Source organism: Microcaecilia unicolor, chromosome 8, assembly GCF_901765095.1.
Source record: "Microcaecilia unicolor chromosome 8, aMicUni1.1, whole genome shotgun sequence".
Classification (NCBI taxonomy): Eukaryota; Metazoa; Chordata; class Amphibia; order Gymnophiona; family Siphonopidae; genus Microcaecilia; species Microcaecilia unicolor.
In genome coordinates this window covers 165,328,635-165,349,843 of record NC_044038.1, presented here as the reverse complement: position 1 = coordinate 165,349,843, position 21,209 = coordinate 165,328,635, and the positions used below count along the sequence as shown (strand labels likewise).

The window sequence follows — 21,209 nt, the reverse complement described above, 5'->3', positions numbered from 1 at the left end:
ACTACATATAAACTCTGAGGGAGAGAGAGCAGCTAAAACCCAAAAGATACTACTGCACACAGTCACTCCAGATAGCAAATCTCTTCCACTTTACTCTATGAATCGGTATTGAAGATGTCAAAGCTGTGGTACTGCATCAAGCAAGGAGTCATCATAGATCTCTCTTAGTGTTCCACAGATCATTTTGGGCACTATCAAACAGATTCAGGGTAACTGAAGTTATCTCTCAACATCCAAGTTGTGAAGGAAAGAGATCTGATGTTGGCATACAACAGCATCCCTTGAATACCCCAGTTTGATGAGACTTCTTACAGAAAGCTCCAGAAGGAAAAGAACCACATTAGACTTAGCAATGAGAATCATGGTTCTCTGATCTCACCTGAGTTTCAGGAGGATCTTTGCTATTAGGAGAATTTGAGGATATACACATAGTAGGTCCTCTCCCTCCAATTCTAGAAGAAAGGTATCTGAGGCTAAGTTTTCTATATGACCCTTTTCTTGAGAACAGCTGAGGAACCTTCTTGTTCTGAGAAGAGGCAAAGATCAATAGGTGTGCTCCATTTGCAAAACATCTAACCCACTCCCAAGTTCCGAATCGTTTGGCTGAATACCCTATTGTCTGCCATGACATGGTCTTTCTCCACCAGATAGGCAGCTCTGAGAGTCATCTTGTGAAAGGTAACCCAGCTGCATATTCTGACAGTTTTGCAGAAGAGATAGGACTCCATTCTTCCCTGCTTCTTGGTGTAATGCATAGCAACTTGAATTACATTTTTTTTTGGCCAACCAATTTCTGAACACCTTCAGTGTTCCATACTGCCCTTAAATCCAGAAAATTTGGTGAAGTTCCTTCTGGGAAGACTATAGCCCCCAAGTGTGAAACCCATCTACATGAGCTCCATAGCACATAGAGTAGCCTAATGGTTACTGCAGTGGTTTTAGAACCTGGGGCAAGTCACTTAATCCTCTATTGCCCCAGGTACAAGAGCTTAGATTGCGAGTTCACAAGGGACAGAAGTACCTGCATATAATTAATGTAAACCACTTTGGATGTACTACAGAAAAGTGGCATATCACATCCATGACCCTTTAACTATAGACAAGCCAATTTGCACAGGAGTAATTTGGAAAGGACTTCCTTTTGCCAGATTGGACTGATTCATCCACTAAGATAGTGTCTCTCAGAGGCTTGGTGATGCAGCTTTTGGCGAGTCCACTGTAGGTTCAAGGTGCCAATGTCCTTAACATGCTCTACGCTGATGTCTGTTGACTCATTTGAATTTCTCTCACAATGGGCACAAGGGTATAAATCATCTCCTGCAGGAGAAAGGCTTTCATTTGAGTCATGTCTAACAGAGCTTCCTAAGAATGGTTAAGTTCTCCTTTGCCCCGTCTCATGTACCTCCTGGAATCTGAGGCAGCCCAGGAGCAGTGCAGTGTTTCCAAGTTTAAGGATACAGCTTCCTTCATCTCCAATGAGATTTTCTCCATTGCAAGGCATGTCAGTAAACCTTTCTTGCACACATGTGAGGTCAGATACTTGGAGCTATGAGAGTCTCTGGACTCCAATGCCTAATGTAGATGCTCTCAATCCCATTTTAAAAATCATAAGTTGCTTAGATCCTGTGTTTTCTACACATTTTCCCTCTGCCCATTAATGATAAGCATACTGTGCTTTACCATGAGGAAGAGTTTGCAAACTCCTCATCTTGCACAACGTTTTGGCTCATGAAAAGCTGGTAAAAAGAGATGTGGGAAAGCATCACAGCATTCTGTGGAGGGGGGGGGGGGGGGGGGGGGGGGGGAGAACACACTTCTCTCCCAGTATCTTATGTCTGGGCCTTCACCCCAGGGGCTCCAAGAAATGAGACTGAATCTGCTATCCAGAGAGCCAAGAGCTTCAAAATCACAACAGTACGGTGAGGAAGCTGCTGCTTCTCAAACTTGGGAGCTTTCTAGACTATTATAGAATCAATCTTCTTGCTGATAGTATATACAAATTGGAAGTCTCCCACACTCTCACCTGAACATCCTTAAGGTTTTTATTATGTACTCACAGCTTCCTAGGGAGATCAAGGAATTGAAGAATACCTGTTTGTGTCATGGGTCCCTGCTCAGTTTCTAACTTAAATGGAATAGCCACTGCCATTTCCAGTACAAAATCTATAAAAAGAGAGTTTCAGGTGGGAGACATCTCCTTTTATGGGGAGAAGATCCGATGGAAAGCCAGCTCATAATCTGACTCAGAACTCCAAAAAGAGAGGTCTGGGTCTGAGCCTGCCTGAACTTCACTGGAAGTCCACCTCAAATGAAGGTCTCCAGACACAAATGAAGGTCTCCTGTTATTAGTGGCTAGGTCTTGGGTCCTCAGAAGTTGACAACTGTACTAGAATTGAAAGAGCACTTTGAGAGTACCAGACATTAATACTCTCTATGCCATGATTTAATGGGGTATAAGGTTGATGCTTCTTCACCTCTTCCAAATCTTCAGAGTCAAGAAAGAAAAGAATGAATTCATCCTCTTTGGGCAAAAATCAGTCAATGCCCAATCCCTGACCCCATTGGCTCTACTGATGCTCGATGGCCAAAATGATCAATTCATGCTTGATGCCAATCCATCCCCATGCTGGATGCCTCCGATACTGATATTGACGGGCTGGACTTAGAAGTATCAAAGATACTCTTCATGTCCACAAAGAACTCTGTCAACTGGGAGCACAGATGATATCAATAGTGACAGTGATCAAACCCAAGACACTGCAAGCACCAATTGTAGGTATCTCCAGATATGGTCTCGACACATTGCCCAAACTTTTAAAAGCCACAGTGGCGGTGGTGGTTCCTGGGACATGTGGTTGAAAAATACAGTCGCTGTGACATCAAGCAACGTAATTTCTAAAATGCATAATCCTGACCAAGACGCTCCTACACCGGAGGAAGACTGACTAGATGGTCAGACAAAAATTTAAATAAAACTTCAAACTCACCAAAATATCTAACTAGGGCAACTATTGAAGAATAAGCCATTAGAAAAAGGTTCACATCACAGCGACAAATGAAAATAAGAAAACAACTCTCACAGCATAGCGGGTACATGTCCATTCAGTTTTGAAGTCAAAAGGTTGACGGAGGTCTCATTCAATAGCAACAAGCTTGGGAAACATCTGTATATGGGCTCCGTCAGATGACATCACCCTTTTGTAAGAGCTTGTCATCCTACTTGTGTTGGAAAACATGCAAATCTCATACTGAATTCAACGTTCAGGGATGCAGAAGTTCAGGCCAAGAGGGGCATAATCGAAAAGGGTGCCCAAGTTTTCCTGAGGACATGCTCGCAGGATGTCCCGGTGAAGGGCGGGGAAACCCGTAATATTGAAACAAGATGGGCGTCCATCTTTCTTTTCGATAATACGGCCGGGGACGCCCAAATCACGACATTTAGGTCGACCTTAGAGATGGTCGTCCCTGATTTTCGGCGATAATGGAAACCGAGGACGCCCATCTCAGAAACAACCAAATCCAAGCCCTTTGGTCGTGGGAGGAGCCAGCAGTTGTAGTGCACTGGTCCCCCTCACATGGCAAGACACCAACCGGGCACCCTAGGGGGCACTGAAGTGGACTTCATAAATTGCTCCCAGGTGCACAGCTCCATTACCTTGTGTGCTGAGCCCCCCAAACCCACAACTGTACACCACTACCATAGCCCTAAGGGGTGAAGGGGGGCACCTATATGTGGGTACAGTGGGTTTCTGGTGGGTTTTGAAGGGCTCACATTTACCACCACAAGTGTAACAGGTGTGGGGGGGGGGGGGGGTTGGGCCTGGGTCCGCCTGCCTGAAGTGCACTGCACCCACTCAAACTGCTCCAGGGACCTGCATACTGCTGTGATGGAGCTGGGTATGATATTTGAGGCTGGCATAGAGGCTGGCAAAAATATTTTTAAAAGGTTTTTTTTTTTGAGAGTGGGTTAGTGACCACTGGGGGAGTAAGGGGAGGTTTATCCTCGATTCCCTCCGGTGTCATCTGGTCAGTTTGGGCACCTTTTTGAGGTTGGTCATAACAAAAAAGGACCAAGTAAAGTCGCCCAAGTGCTAGTCAGGGACGCCCTTCTTTTTTCCATTATCGGTCGAGGACGTCCATGTGTTAGGCACGCCCCAGTCCCGCCTTCGCCGCGCTTCCGACACACCCCCGTGAACTTTGGTCGTCCCCGCGACAGAAAGCAGTTGAGGACGCCCAAAATCGGCTTTCGATTATGCCGATTTGGGCGACCCTGGGAAAAGGACGCCCACCTCCCGATTTGTGTCGAAAGATGGGCACCCTTCTCTTTCGAAAATAAGCCTGCAAGTGTCACAAACAGATCAGGTTTTCAGGATATCCTTAATATGCATATGCACAAGATCTGCATACATCTGAGGTAGTATCCATGCAGATTTCTCTCATGTATATTCCTCAGAGGTATCTTAAAAATCTGGCCTGTTTGTGGCACTCAAGGACTGAGCTCCGGTATCCCAGCTCTATATTATCCAAGGCCAGCTCACCCACAAGGTGGTGTAGGCATCCTCCTGGGGGGGTGGGGGGAAGAAGTCATGGCAATGAACAAGTCTTATGTTCAGAATCTCCCTATCCTCCACCTAAAGTGTTCAGTGGCTTACCTTCCCTTCCTTACCAACAGTGTGGTGGCACCAGCATATCAGTCAGCTTGCCAACAAAACACTTAACGTGCCAGGCTCAGGGCCTTGAGCATCTGCATGCATACTCAAGGCTGGACAGGTTTCAGAAGAGGCAGGACCCAGTGGGCCTCGAGCATGTGCAGAAGCTCAAGGCCCTGTGCTGGGCATATTCAATTTTGTGTCAGCAAGCTGACTGACAAGCCACTGGTGCCATGGAGGTGGTAAAGAAGGGAAGCCACTGAACACCTTGGGTGGTGGTGGTGGGGGGGGGGGAGGAGGATAAAATGCTAGACAGCACAATGGGTGGAATACGGAAGAAGAAAAATGCTGGACAGCATGAGGGGGAGGGAACATAGGGAATGGGAGATGCTCGACAGAGGAGAGATGTGTGTAGGCGCACATCTGAAGGTGTGCCTAGGGTGTCAGATATCCTTGGCCCAGCCCTGATCTCTTTTTTTTTTAAAAAATCAGATTCTTCATCCAACTGACAAAATGTGATATCCGCTGTCATTTTCATAATGATATTGAGCCAACTGTGCACATGTGTCCAGACTAGGTTGCAGCTTTATTGGAACTGGATGCATGAATGAATGCTTTGGCTAACTGGCCAAATGACCACAGGTTTCAAATGAACCTGGATAATCCTGAGGCAGTTACGGATATCAGGTACCAGGAATAGAGACAATAAACTGAGGCAGTAGTATGTGCCTGTTTTGCAAGTCTGCAATATGTATAGCAGATCAGAGACTGTGTCGGTAAATGACCTACCACACTTTAACATCTCGATTAGACTCAGTACCGGTTTGTACTATGGGCTATCTAAAATTCAACTACAGTGTTTAATGTTGATCCAGAGTATGGCTGCAAAACTGATCATGAGAAACAAGGTTATGGATCAAGTTACCCAATCCGCTGATCATAACACTGGCTGCCCATAAAAATTAGATCAAGTTTAAAATGCTTTGCCTTCTCTCAAGTTTTATTCTATAACAGTATTTGTTATCTTGTGCTTTTATTAGTTCCTTATATTTCAGCCCTCAATCTGTGCTCATCCCAACAAGTTTGATGGAGTTAAGACTGCAAGGTATTCGGAAGCCATTTTTGCTTTCTATGCTTCTAAGCTTTGAATTTGTTATTGCTGGCTATCAATTAAGAACCAGATCTTCTCAGCTTTTAGAAAGTAAAAAAAAAAACAGGATATTTATGAAATTTGTTAAGGATTAAGAATTGTGAATATAGAACAGAGAATTTAAACAAAGGTATGGGATTAATGCTGCCCCGTGGGATTTATATTTTAAGTTTTTTTATACTTTTTTTTGTTGATTTTTTTTTTAGGATTCATATTTTTTTAATTTAAATTTTTATAACAGCATTTAAATAAACTTAACTTCCCTTGTACAACTGGTAAAGCATGTTATATAAAATCAAAATAAAATATCCCAGCCACCAACATCAGCCTGGTTCCCTGGCCAAACATCGCAACCTACCTATTATCAGCAATGCTTTTGCTTATATCTGCTTGTTTGAACTTCGATCACGTTATATTCTACGGCATCTCTACCTTTACCTATTATCAGTACTTACCTATTATCAGCAATGTTTTTTGCTTATATCTGCTTGTTTGAATTTCGACTACGTTATTTTCTATGGCACCTCCATCTGTACCTATTATCAGTACTGTTTTCTACTTATATCCACTTGTTAAATTTTGATTATGCTATTCTCTATGTAACAATAACTGTTATCTCCCAACCTACTACCTACCAATAATGATACACTGTAAGCCACATTGAGTCTGCAAAGAGGTGGAAAAATGTGGGATACAAATGCAATAAATAATAATAAATAAATAAATATCCTCCTAAGCATCCCTGGAGGTGGTATAAAGACAGCTCCTTGAAACTTCCCATCATCATCTGCTCTGTAGGTAGGAGAAGCTGTGATATTTCCTTGGCCTATGAATTATGATGTTACAATTACCTTTCCATTCTTCAATGTCATGTTCCCGCTCTTCCAACTGTGTATCATAGATTTGGGGAGGGGGCTGCAAAGTAAAATTTGTTACCGTTTGTGAAAACGTGCATCATTTACTAAGTTAAATAAAATTCAGAGGAAATGAAAAGCTTACCATAATTTTTCTTTCAATAGTACCCTAACCTAAATTGCATTCTTCTATGTTCTTATTATTGCTCAAGGTACATAGCAGAAGCGGAGAACTGCATCCTTCTCCAGTTATTTTTTGTAGTTTTACTATAAACATATTACTTCCTCTTATTAATATTTTTAATATTTCAAACAGAATAGTGCAAGTGTCTAACTATGTTCACAAATAAGGAATTTGCTCTACAGGATCTATCTCCTTAACAGTTACCATTAAAGAAAACATAGCCATTCATCTCCAATGTTACATAAAAGAAATCAGTGTGACACAGGGTACAATATCACTTCTAAGCACAAATGAAATAGGTGGACTATAAAAGTTCAATACAAAGCTAGAGTTGATTTCAAAAGATGAAGTCTAGAAGTGTTCAACTAACTAGGATGGTTTAACCCAAAATTAGGAGGGCTACTACTGTATATTCTCACAATAAGGGAGCTAGTCTATAAAGTGCGCCAAAAGTGAAGACATCAAAATGCTGGGCTGGACACTAAGTACAAATTCTATAACGGGATCTGGGCACTCATTCTGTTATAGACTACTAGTGTAATTTCGCATTTACATGCCAACTTATAACATGTCTATGAAAGGTGTAAATGCGTGCACCATTCAATTTGGCACTTTAATGCATAAATGACACTATTTTATAAATATGTGCATGTAATTGTAGGAGACACTTACAGTGGTGGAAATAAGTATTTGATCCCTTGCTGATTTTGTAAGTTTGCCCACTGACAAAGACATGAGCAGCCCATAATTGAAGGGTAGGTTATTGGTAACAGTGAGAGATAGCACATCACAAATTAAATCCGGAAAATCACATTGTGGAAAGTATATGAATTTATTTGCATTCTGCAGAGGGAAATAAGTATTTGATCCCCCACCAACCAGTAAGAGATCTGGCCCCTACAGACCAGGTAGATGCTCCAAATCAACTCGTTACCTGCATGACAGACAGCTGTTGGCAATGGTCACCTGTATGAAAGACACCTGTCCACAGACTCAGTGAATCAGTCAGACTCTAACCTCTACAAAATGGCCAAGAGCAAGGAGCTGTCTAAGGATGTCAGGGACAAGATCATACACCTGCACAAGGCTGGAATGGGCTACAAAACCATCAGTAAGACGCTGGGCGAGAAGGAGACAACTGTTGGTGCCATAGTAAGAAAATGGAAGAAGTACAAAATGACTGTCAATCGACAAAGATCTGGGGCTCCACGCAAAATCTGACCTCGTGGGGTATCCTTGATCATGAGGAAGGTTAGAAATCAGCCTACAACTACAAGGGGGGAACTTGTCAATGATCTCAAGGCAGCTGGGACCACTGTCACCACGAAAACCATTGGTAACACATTACGACATAACGGATTGCAATCCTGCAGTGCCCGCAAGGTCCCCCTGCTCCGGAAGGCACATGTGACGGCCCGTCTGAAGTTTGCCAGTGAACACCTGGATGATGCCGAGAGTGATTGGGAGAAGGTGCTGTGGTCAGATGAGACAAAAATTGAGCTCTTTGGCATGAACTCAACTCGCCGTGTTTGGAGGAAGAGAAATGCTGCCTATGACCCAAAGAACACCGTCCCCACTGTCAAGCATGGAGGTGGAAATATTATGTTTTGGGGGTGTTTCTCTGCTAAGGGCACAGGACTACTTCACCGCATCAATGGGAGAATGGATGGGGCCATGTACCGTACAATTCTGAGTGACAACCTCCTTCCCTCTGCCAGGGCCTTAAAAATGGGTCGTGGCTGGGTCTTCCAGCACGACAATGACCCAAACATACAGCCAAGGCAACAAAGGAGTGGCTCAGGAAGAAGCACATTAGGGTCATGGAGTGGCCTAGCCAGTCACCAGACCTTAATCCCATTGAAAACTTATGGAGGGAGCTGAAGCTGCGAGTTGCCAAGCGACAGCCCAGAACTCTTAATGATTTAGAGATGATCTGCAAAGAGGAGTGGACCAAAATTCCTCCTGACATGTGTGCAAACCTCATCATCAACTACAGAAGACGTCTGACCGCTGTGCTTGCCAACAAGGGTTTTGCCACCAAGTATTAGGTCTTGTTTGCCAGAGGGATTAAATACTTATTTCCCTCTGCAGAATGCAAATAAATTCATATACTTTCCACAATGTGATTTTCCGGATTTAATTTGTGATGTGCTATCTCTCACTGTTACCAATAACCTACCCTTCAATTATGGGCTGCTCATGTCTTTGTCAGTGGGCAAACTTACAAAATCAGCAAGGGATCAAATACTTATTTCCACCACTGTATGTCCCACCCATGTGAACCACCCCCCTTGCATTTGCACACTAAGATTACAGGATACTGCTTGGCGCCCAACTAGCACTTGTGTGTGAATATGTAACACTCACATGCATTGTGCTAGTATTATATAATCTGAAAATGCAAATGGCACTTACATTTAGGCACTCACATTACAGAATTGGGGGGGGGGGGGGAGATAAGTGGATTTATTGGCAAGAAATGCAATTCAAACATATACAGACACAATGTTTCTTTCATGACAAAGTAGTTTTAAATTCCTACTTACTGCTTCAGCTTCAGCAGGATCATACCAGACAGTAATATATGGATGACGTAAAGCCTCATCTACAGAGATTCGCTTGTCTGGATCTACCACTAACATTTTGAATAGTAAATCTCTAGCCTGACTTGCTGCAAAAAAAAAAAAGAGAGAGAGAGAGAGAAAGGAAATAAGATGTTCAAGATTTTTAAAAATCTTAAATGATTTAATATAGAAAAAATGTTTCCTGATGACTCTAGCATAATTTTGTACTTTAAGTCCCATGCTTTTAGCAAACTTGGAAGTACTGAAGATAGAACATTTCTTCAGGGGGGAAAAAAAAAGTATTTTGAGCCCAAGCTGGCTGGATTTTGTCGTTGCTTTCTCATCCAAATTGTGTCAAACCACCATCTGACTTTTTGTTAACTACAATAAGTTAATTCTTTCAGTTGCTGTATTTTATGAAAGAAATGTTAAGGAAACAAATATGTTGTGTACGAACTGAAGTTAGTACACCACACACATTTCCTTAAAGGGCTGCAAATATATTCACTTATGCTCACTTGTAGCAAAAATGAGGCCTTCATGGTAGAGAGTTACACGGGGACAGAAATCCAACCCGTCCCCACTGGAATCCAACCCGTCCCCGTAGGGAATCTAACCCATCCCCACTCATCCGCGTGGGGAATCTAACCCATCGCCACCAGTCCCTGTGGGGAATGTAATCCATCCCCGCAAGAATTTAATGGTACATTAAAAAAATTCCTTTTGGCTCTCAGTCTCTGGGTTTGAGCTGCAGCACTGCAGGCAAAGAAGGAACGGAAGTTGGAACACTCTGGTGCGCACATGTAAGACTTCTCTGATTCACTGGCACTGTGTGTTAAGAGATCGCCAAATGCACACGCCAGTAGGTCAGGTGACATCTGATGCTCGTGCCTATGTCAGAGCTGAGGTCTGCGCATCAGCCCGGGAGCAGAGAGGATTAATAGTAACATAGTAAATGACACAGATAAAAACCGGATCAGTTTATCCAGTCTACCCAATAGTCACAATCATTACCAATTCATGATTAAATCAAGTAGAGAGGTAGCCGTGTTAGTCCACTCTTAACGGTTATCAACAGAAATCAAACAAAATAAAACATGGAAACGAAAATAAGATGATACCTTTTTTATTGGACATAACTTAATACATTTCTTGATTAGCTTTCGAAGGTTGCCCTTCTTCTTGACGAAGAAAGGCAACCTTCGAAAGCTAATCAAGAAATATATTATGTCATGTCCAATAAAAAAGGTATCACCTTATTTTCTTTTCCATGTTTTATTTTGTTTGATTTCTATTAATTAAATCAACAATGAATGTGATATTATATACTTGATTATGGTCTTTCTGTGGCGTTTCTGGGACATAGACCATAGAAGTCCGCCTGGCCCTATCCTTATGATCCAACTGCTGGAGTTGCCCTCAAAGCCCACTCCAACCTATTCACTCATTTGCGGGACACAGGCCATAAAAGTCTGTCCAGCACTGTCCTCATGTTCCAGCCACTAAATTTGCTGTTTAAACCCTTTCCAGCCCATCCTAAACCAAATTACCATATATAAGACACAGACCGTACAGGTCTCCCGGTATTGGCCCTAGTTCATCACAGCCAGAGTCACCATCTAAGTGTCACGTGACACATCCACACACATGCAGCCATTTAAGTTTAGGTTTTTTATAACTTCCATTTTCTAATTAGAGATCCTCTGTGTTCACCCCATGCCTTTTTGAATTTCATCTCCATGACAGCACTCTAAGAACTTGGTACTCAGTAGGTGAGAGGCTGGTGCAAGTGCAGCATATGCTTCATGAGAACTCCACAGGCACTGCTTCCGTCCCCACGGGAACCCCACAGGAACCCCACAGGAACTGCTTCCGTCCCCATGGGAACCCCGCAGGAACTGCTTCCACCCGTGCGGGAATCCCGCGGGTTCTGCGGGATTCCCACAAACCCCGTTCTCGTGCAGGTCTCTACTTCATGGTGCTCCTCTAAGACGTTTTCCTACCTTACAATCTATAAAAAGGTCTTCAAAGTAAATCAACCAGTAAACTGGGTTTGGCAATTAGATCCGAAGGAGACCAAAGACAAGATTTTAAAAGGTGGAGAAATTTTGTGTTATTTGTCTGTTAATTATTTTGTAGTATATACAGTGGATTTTTAAAAAATGATTTGGTTCTGGTTTGCCTATCTCTTTACAAGCTTTCAGTTCACTCAGAACTCCAAATCAGTTCATTGTCAATTTTAAAAGGGAAGTTAGGTATCTAACAAACTCAAACATCATGTGAAGGCTCAATAACTACCTAAAGAGGCTCAAGGCAGCATATTTGATGTACAAAATATCATCTGGGTATTCATTAGAAGCTACCTAAGGTTCCTACCTGTTTAGGCTCACCTTGCTCGTGCTACTGCAGGAATGGGGGTTACAGATCAAGATTCCCAGAGTGTAATATATGAGCACCATACACAAACTTGACATAAAACAAAGTTTAAACAAAGCCTTACTTTTTAATTTGTCACGCTCAGATTCTGATGGAAATATCCAGTCTGGAAAGAGATCTTCAAATTTGATACCAGGATATTTTGGTCTGTTTTCCACATAATTCCTCACAGTAGGCTGTAGCTTTTTCATAAACTCTGCTGATGGTGTTCCTAATTGTTCAATAACTTTGTTCCATTGATCAATATCTACACAGTATCTTCAGGAAAACTAAATATTTCATTTCAATGGTAATCTGTATTAGGTAATATGGTTTAGAATAAAATTGGAGCATTCTGACCAGTCCAGACAAGTGGGTGCAGACCAGTAGGTGGCAGTACAGATACTGAATATTCCAGTGACATCAGCAATATAAAGATTTGGTGCAGCCTGGAATTCTCCAGTATGCTACTGCCAAAATAGAAATAGGTCCACTGCACCATACACCATTGTTAATCCCATCAACACTACCGCATCAAATAGAAATTCATACAATCAAATTCTTGAACTAGATACAAACTCTGGAGAGAGCAGGTAAAGCCCAAAAAATATCCCATATACAGAGGTCTTCCAGAGCAGGTCCTGGACTGTAGCAGGATTCAAGGGAAGGAAATTAACAGGTATAAATAAATTTTGCTTTTCTATTCATCTGTTAGACAAGTCCAAACAAGTGAAATGTACAAAAGCAACAACAAAGAGCAGAAAGAGACCAGATCTCCTAAATTACCATTCTACCCAAGGTCACATCTTCCCTGGCGTGCACATCAATCTTGCAGTGATTCATGAACAAATGGAGCTATGATCACATTGCTGCCAGTGAACTATAGAACAGTGCTTCTCAACCCAGTCCTTCAGGCACACCCTGCCAGTCAGGTTTTCAGGATATCCACAATGAATAAGCATGATATTGCCTATGAGGAGAGAAGCAGCCTAGTGGTTAGTGCAGTGGACTTTGATCCTGGGGAACTGGGTTCAATTCCCACTGCAGCTCCTTGTGACCTTGGGCAAGTCACTTAACCCTCCATTGCCCCAGGTACCAAACCTAGTGAGTCCTCTAGGGACAGAGAAAGTACCTGCATATAATATGTACAGCGCTGTGTACATCTAGTAGCGCTATAGAAATGATTAGTAGTATTAGTATTGCATACAATGGAGGACCAAGCTAAGGTTGAAGAATGGTCTGGAAATTTGGCAACTAAGATTTAATGCTAAAAAAAAATGCAGTCATGCATTTGGTCTGTAAAAACCCAAAGGAATGATACAGTTTAGGGGGCGAAGAACTTTTGTACATGAAAGAACAGCTGGACTTGATCATAAAGTGGCCAAACTGGTAGAGACAGTGAAAGCTAGAAGGATGATTGGGTGCATAGGGGGAGGAATGGCTAGCAGGGACAAGAAGGTAATAATGTCTCTGGTAAGACCTCATTTAGAATATCATGTACAATTGTGGAGACCATACCTTCAAAAAGGGGAAGGGAGGGGAAGGGGAGGGAAATGGGACTTGATATACCACCTTTCTGAGGTTTTTACAACTACATTCAAAGTGGTTTACATATATTCAGGTACTTATTTTTGTACCAGGGGCAATAGAGGGTTAAGTGCCTTGCCCAGAGTCACAAGGAGCTGCAGTGGGAATCGAACTCAGTTCCCCAGGATCAAAGTCCACTGCACTAACCACTAGGTTACTCCTCCATGGAGTTGGTTCAGAGGGCAGCTACTGAAATGCTCACTAGTCTACATCATAAAGATCTCAATAAGCATTATTTGGAAGAAAGGCAGAAAAGGAGAGATACAATACAGCATTTAAATATCTACATTGCAAATGCACAGGAAGCAAGTCTTTTTCTGTTGAAAAGGAAGTTCTGGAATGAGGGGGCATAAGATGAAAGCGAAAGGCAATAGACTCAGAAGTAACCCGAGGAAATAATCCTTCAAGGAAAGGGTGATGAATTCATGGAACAATCTCCCAGTGGACGTACTGGAGCGCTGCGTGCGTCTGATAGCGCTATATAAATGCTATTAGTAGTAGTAGTAGATAAAAACTATCTGAATTCAAGAAAGCTTGGGACAAGTACATAAGATCTCTACAGGAGTGAAAGGGAGAGTAGATGGCATGGATGGGCAGGTTGGATATCAGCCTTCATTTTTCTAAGTTAGACTGATTTACTCCCAAGCAAGATAGCCTCCATAACAACATAAGCATTGCCATACTGGGACAAACCAAAAGGTCCATCAACCCCATGTTTCCAACAGTGGCCAATCTAGATGATGAGTACTTGGCAAGATCCCATAGAGTAAAACAGATTTTATGCTGCTTATCCTAGAAATAAGCAGTGGATTTCCCAAGTTCATCTTAATAATGGCTTATGGATTTTTCTTTTATGAAACTGTCCAACTTGAAGAAAGGCGGGAGAGGAGACAAAGTATATATATTGAGATTTTTTAAGTGTGTCCCCACATACTACATGACAAAGACCACTGACCATTTTAATGGCCACCCTCTGGACCGAAGGTGCAGTCTCCAGAATTGTACACAAAAATTCCAAATGGGGTCCACCTTAGGAGTCAGCACTCAAGAAAAAGATCTAGGTGTCATTGTAGACAATACACCAAATTCTTCTGTCTGGTGTGTGGCAGCAGCTAAAAACAACAAACAAGATGCTAGGAATTATTAGGAAAGGAATGGTAAATAAGAACAACACTATTATAATGCTTCTGTATCGCTCCATGGTGCGATGCCACCTTGAGTATTTGATTCAATTCTGATCATCATATCTCAAAAAAGATATAGCGGAATTAGAAAAGGTTCAAAGAAGAGTAACCAAAATGATCAAGGGGCTGGAACTAGGCTAAAGAGGTTAGGGCTCTTCAGCTTGGACAAGAGAGAGCTGAGGAGGGATATGATTGAGGTCTACAAAATCCTAAGTGGAGTAGAATAGGTAAAAATGAATCAATTTTTCACTCTTTAAAAAAGTACAAAGACCAGGGGACACACAATGAAATTACATGGAAATACTTTAAAAATAAATAGGAGGAAATATTTTTTCACTCAAAGAATAGTTAAGCTCTGGAACTTGTTGCTGGAGGATGTAGTAAAGCGAAGTTTCTTACCTGAAGCAGGTGTTCTCCGAGGACAGCAGGCTGGATATTTTCACGTATGGGTGACGACACGTCACAGCCCCCGGAGGATTTCTAGCAAAATTCTCTAAAAGTCTCTTCTGGAGCGTTCCATCGCGCGTGGCGTTCGTACTGCGCATGCGCGCACGTAGTTTCCCGCCCGTCGCGCGGTCACGCTCCTCAGTTGAATCCAATAGATGAAAAGAAAGATAACAAAGGGGAGGTGGGAGGGTTTGTGAGAATATCTAGCCTGCTGTCCTCGGAGAATAACTGCTTCAGTTAAGAAACTTCGCTTTCTCCGAGGACAAGCAGACTGATATTCTCACGTATGGGGTATCCCTAGCCCCCAGGCTCACTCAAAACAATAACCATTGGTCAATTGGACCTCGCAACGGTGAGGGCATAACAAGGATTGACCTGAAACAAGAAACATCTAACTGAGAATGCAGCCTGGAACAGAATAAAAAAAGGGCCTAGGAGGGTTGGAGTTGGATTCTAAACCCCAAACAGATTCTGCAGCACCGACTGCCCAAACTGACTGTCGCGTCGACTGTCCTGCTGAAGGCAGTAGTGAGATGTGAATGTGTGGACTGATGACCACGTCGCAGCCTTGCAGATCTCTTCAATAGTGGCTGACCTCAGATGAGCCACTGACGCAGCCATGGCTCTAACATTATGAGCCGTGACATGGCCCCCTAAAGTCAGCCCAGCTTGGGCATAAGTGAAGGAAATGCAATCTGCTAGCCAATTAGATATAGTGCGTTTCCCGACAGCAACTCCCTTCTTGTTGGGATTAAAAGAAATAAACTGGGCGGACTGTCTGTGGGGGCTTGTCCGTTCCACGTAAGAGGCCAATGCTCTTTTGCAGTCCAGAGTGTGCAGCTTGCTTTCGCCAGGAAGGTGAGGACGGGGAAAGAATGTTGGCAAGACAATTGACTGGTTCAGATGGAACTCCGACACCACTTTCAGCAGGAACTTAGGGTATGTGCAGAGGACTACTCTGATATGATGAAATTTAAGATAAGGAGCATGAACCACTAGAGCCTGAAGCTCACTGACCCTATGAGCTGAAGTAACAGCCACCAAGAAAATGACCTTCCAGGTCAAGTACCTCAGATGGCAGGAATTCAGTGGCTCGAAAGGGGGTTTCATCAGCTGGGTGAGAACGACATTGAGATCCCATGACTCTGGAGGAGGCTTGACAGGGGGCTTTAACAAAAGCAAACCTCTCATGAATCGAACGACTAAAGGCTCTGCAGAGATGGCTTTACCTTCCACACGATAATGGTAAGCACTAATCGCACTAAGGTGATTCCTTACTGAGTTGGTCTTGAGGCCAGACTCTGACAAGTGCAGAAGGTATTCAAGCACGGTCTGTGTAGGACAAGAAAAGGGATCTAGGGCCCTGCTGTCACACCAGAAGGCAAACCTCTTCCATTTAAAGGAGTAACACCTTTTAGTGGAATCTTTGCTGGAAGCAAGCAAGACTCGGGAGACACCCTCAGAAAGACCCAAGGAGGCGAATTCTAAGCTCTCAACATCCAGGCCGTGAGAGCCAGACTGGAGGTTGGGATGTAGAAGCGCCCCCTCATTCTGAGGGTTGGAAAACAGTCCAATCTCCACGGTTCTTCGGAAGATAACTCCAGAAGAAGAGGGAACCAGATCTGACGGGGCCAAAACGGCGCTATCAGAATCACGGTCCCTCGGTCTTGCTTGAGTTTCAGCAAAGTCTTTCCCACCAGAGGTATGGGAGGATACACGTATAGAAGGTCTGTCCCCCAATGAAGGAGAAAGGCATCCGACGCTAGCCTGCCGTGGGCCTGTAGTCTGGAACAGAACTGAGGGACCTTGTGATTGAGTTGAGTGGTGAAAAGATTCAGCGAGGGGGTGTCCCACTCTCGGAAAATCTTTCTGGCTACAGCCATGTTCAGTGACCACTCGTGAGGTTGCATTATCTTGCTCAACTTGTCGGCCAGACTGTTGTTTACGCCGGCTAGATAAATGGCTTGGAGAAACATGCCGTGTTGGCGAGCTCAAAGCCACATCTGTATGGCTTCCTAACACAGAAGGTGAAATCCGGTACCCCCTTGCTTGTTGAGGTAGTACATCGCAACCTGATTGTCTGTTTGAATTAGAATAATTTGGTTGGATAGCCGATCTCTGAAAGCCTTTAGAGCGTTCCAGATCGCTCGTAACCCCAGGAGGTTGATCTGAAGATGCTTTTCCTTAAGGGACCAAGCTCCTTGAGTATGAAGCCCATCTACATGCGCTCCCCACCCTAGGAGGGATGCATCCGTCGTCAGCATTTTTTGTGGCTGAGGAATTTGGAATGGGCACCCCAAAACCAGATTGGATCGAATTGTCCACCACTGAAGGGAATTCCGAAAGTCGGTGAACAGCTGGATCACATCCTCAAGATCCCCTGTAGCTTCATACCACTGGGAAGCTAGGGTCCACTGAGCTGATCTCATGTGTAGACGTGCCATGGGAGTTACATGAACCGTGGAAGCCATGTGCCCCAGAAGTCTCAACATCTGCCGAGCTGTGATCTGCTGAGACACTTGAACCCTGGAGACCAGAGACAGAAGGTTGTCTGCTCTCGGCTCGAGAAGATAGGTACAAGCTGTCTTCGTGCACAACAGAGCCCCTATAAATTCCAATTTTGAACCGGGCTGAGATGGGACTTTGGGTAATTGATTACAAACCCTAGTAGCTCCAGCACTTGAATAGTCATCCGCATGGACTGTAAAGCTCCTGCCTGGGAGGTGCTCTTCACCAGCCAATCGTCGAGATAAGGGAACACATGCACTCCCAGTCTGCGTAGAGACGCTGCAACAACTGCCAGGCACTTGGTAAATACCCTGGGCGCAGATGCCAAGCCAAAAGGCAGCACACAGTACTGAAAGTGTTGCATTCCCAGCCAAAACCGCAGATACTTTCTGTGAGTTGGAAGTATCGAAATGTGAGTGTAAGCGTCCTTTAAGTCCAGAGAGCATAGCCAATCTTTTTCCTGAATCATGGGAAGAAGGTTGCCCAGGGAAAGCATCCTGAACTTTTCTCGAACCAGATATTTGTTCAGGCCCCTTAGGTCTAGGATGGGATGCATCCCCCCCCCCCCCCCCCCCCCCCCGTTTTCTTTTCCACAAGGAAGTACCTGGAATAGAATCCCAGCCCTTCTTGCCCTGGTGGAACGGGCTTGACCGCATTGGCGCTGAGAAGGGCGGAGGGTTCCTCTGCAAGTACTTGCCTGTGCTGAGAGCTGAAGGACTGAGCTCTCGGTGGGCAATTTGGAGGTTTGGATTCCAGATTTAGGGTATATCCTAACCGGACTATTTGAAGAACCCACCTGGAGGTGACAAGAGGCCACCTTTGGTGAAAAAATTGTAATCTCCCTCCAACAGGCAGATCGTCCGGCACGGCACTGGCTCAACTGGAGCCAGTCAAAAACCCGTCCCTGGTTTTTGCTGGGGAGCTGCAGGGGCCTGTTTCGGCGCACGCTGTTGACGAGAACGATGCGCGCTGTGGCAGAGCCTGAACCGGCTGTCGAGAAGTAGGAGTGTACCTACGGCCCCTAGAGGGGTAGGGAGCACTTCTCTTCCCTTTAAAAAACTTCCTAGATGAGGAAGTAGATGCAGAAGGCGTCCGGCGGGAGAGAGAGTCCATAGCATTATCACGCTGATAGAGGTGATCAATCAGCTCTTCGACTTTCTCACCAAAAAGATGATGCCCCCGGCAAGGGATATCCGCAATATTCTGCTGAGTTCTTTCCTCCAGGTTAGAAGCACGCAGCCATGAGAGTCTGGGTATCACTATACCCATAGCAGAAAATCTGGATGTCACATCGCAAGTATCGTAAATGCCCCTGCACAGGAATTTGCAATACACCTTCTGCTGCCTGACCACTTGACGAAAAGGCTCGGCCTGCTCGGCGGGAGCGCGTCAACCAAGCTCTCAAGCTGCCTCACTGAGTTCCGCAAATGAATGCTCGTAAAGAGCTGGTACGATTGAATTTTGGATGCGAGCATGCCAGCCTGATACGCCTTTCTCCCAAAAGAGTTCAAGATTCTATGTTCCTGCCCCGGGGGCACTGAGGCAAAGTTCCTAAAACTCTTGGCCATTCTGAGAGCGGAATCCATCACCGCAGAATCATGAGGCAACTGAGGCCGGACGAAACTGGGTCCCCGTGGATCGATACTGGGACTCAGCCTTTTTGGGGATAGTTGGACACGAAAGAGGCTTCTCCCAATTCCTCATTAGCACTTTCCCTGAGTGTATCATGAAAAGGAACTGTGGTAGAAGACTTAGGTGGAGATGGATAATCCAGGACCTCAAGCATCTTGGCCCTGGGCTCATCCACAGTCTCCACAGGGAAGGGAATGGCCTCAGACATTTCCCGCACAAGAATGAAAAAAGACAAGCTCTCTGGAGGGGAGAGCTGCCTCTGAGGTGAGGGAGTTGAATCAGATGGAAGACCAAGAGAATTCTTGGCAGAGGAAAACTCCATGCCTGCCATCCTCATCAGATGAGTCATCATCGGATGGGGCCAACAGCTCAGAAAGAGCAGCCCGGATCCGAGCCCGTCTCGACATGGAGGTGTGGTGACCTTGATGATGGTGTTGAGAAGTCGACTCCCCAAGAGACTCCGGTGAAGCTTCCTCCACCGATGGCAATGAAGAGTCGACCCGGGAGGCTGCCGACTCCAGGAGACCTCACCACCGGCAAAAGGCTAGATGCCACATGAGCCTCCGGCACCGTCGCCGGGTGCAAATGGTGCAGCACCGCTTCCATAAAACCAGGAAAAATAGCCTTGATGCGCTCATCTAGAAAAGCTGTCGAGGAAGGCTGCGGTGCCGGTGTGGGCTTCGGAGACAGAATCTGCAGAGGCTGGGGAGCTGGTACCGGGCTGCCAGACGACCGTTGCGTCGACACCTCCATCACAGAAGAAGAGCGATCCTCTCGGTGTCGACGCTTCTCAGGTGCCGAATGCTTCGACGACCCGGAGCTCCCAGTACCGTGTCGAGGAGGAGAACGATGACGGTGCTTCTTAGCCTTCGCCCGACGCCCGTCATCGAGACTCTTCGGTACTGGTGAGGAGGACGTGGAATCCACACGCCTCCTTGGGGCCGGGTCCGATACAGGTCGGTCCTGGGGAGCCTGCAAAGCAGGAGGCACTGAGGTGGGTGGAGACCCGCTTGATGCATCAGTGCTCCCAGCGTGCATCGGTCTTTTAGCAGCCTTCACTTGGTCTCCCGACGCCAAAGCTGCCCTCGACATCACGGTACCGATGTTGACGCCGACGCACCGGACCCAAAAAGTTTTTCTCTCTGGAGATCTAAGTGCGCTTTTTCAGTTTTTAGGCACAACTTACAGCTCTCCTGAAGATGGTCGGGCCCAAGGCACTGAAGGCACCAGGAGTGCGGATCAGTGCCAGAGATGGTCCGGTTGCAGATGGTGCATGGCTTGAAGCCGCTGGGCGTCTTCGATAACATGGCTGGAAAATAGCCTCCGCGAAAAAGACGTGATTTTGTCAGAAAAATCAAGACAAAACAGGAGAAAAAACCCGACCCCGAGCGACCTAACCACGGTCGCAACGAAAAAATAAAGGAAACTTACAATGTGGGAATAAAAACCGAAAATAAAGGAAAAAAGTTTTTTTTTTTTTTTTAAACAGTCCTCGTAGAAAGGACGGAAAGACGGCTTCGATGAAGACGAGAAGAAACTTCACTTCCAGGAGCAAGGAAACGCTAACGCTCAAAAAGAACTCCGTGTCTCTTCAGACGTGGAAAAGAAGAAACTGAGGCGTGTGACCGCGCGACGGGCGGGAAACTACGTAGCGCGCAGGCGCAGTACAAACGGCACGCGAGATGGAAGCTCCAGAAGAGACTTTAGAGAATTTGCTAGAAATCCTCCGGGGGCCGACGTGACGTCACCCATACGTGAGAATATCAGCCTGCTTGTCCTCCAGAGAACAGTGGTTAGCATATCTTGGGTTTTAAAAGGTTTGGACAAAGGTTCCTTGAGGAAAAATCCATAGTCCTGTTATTGAGATGGACATGGGGGAAGCCACGGCTTGCCCTGGGATTGGTAGCATTGAATGTTGCTACTAATTGGGTTTTCTACCAAGTACTATGTGACTTGAATTGTCCACTGTTGGGAAGCAGGATACTGGGCTAGATGAACCACTGCTCTGACTCGGTATGGGCTATTCTTAGTGTTC

At 44.9% G+C, this 21,209-nt stretch overlaps 1 protein-coding gene across 1 annotated transcript in view; it reads right to left on the bottom strand.

Moving 5' to 3' along the window:
* MAPK9 (mitogen-activated protein kinase 9) overlaps positions 1-21,209 on the bottom strand; it is a 121,585-nt gene that overhangs the window by 6,024 nt on the left and 94,352 nt on the right. Inside the window, 3 exon segments of the mRNA XM_030212873.1 lie at positions 6,651-6,714; positions 9,384-9,508; positions 11,902-12,084. Coding sequence (XP_030068733.1) covers positions 6,651-6,714; positions 9,384-9,508; positions 11,902-12,084 — 372 coding nt within the window.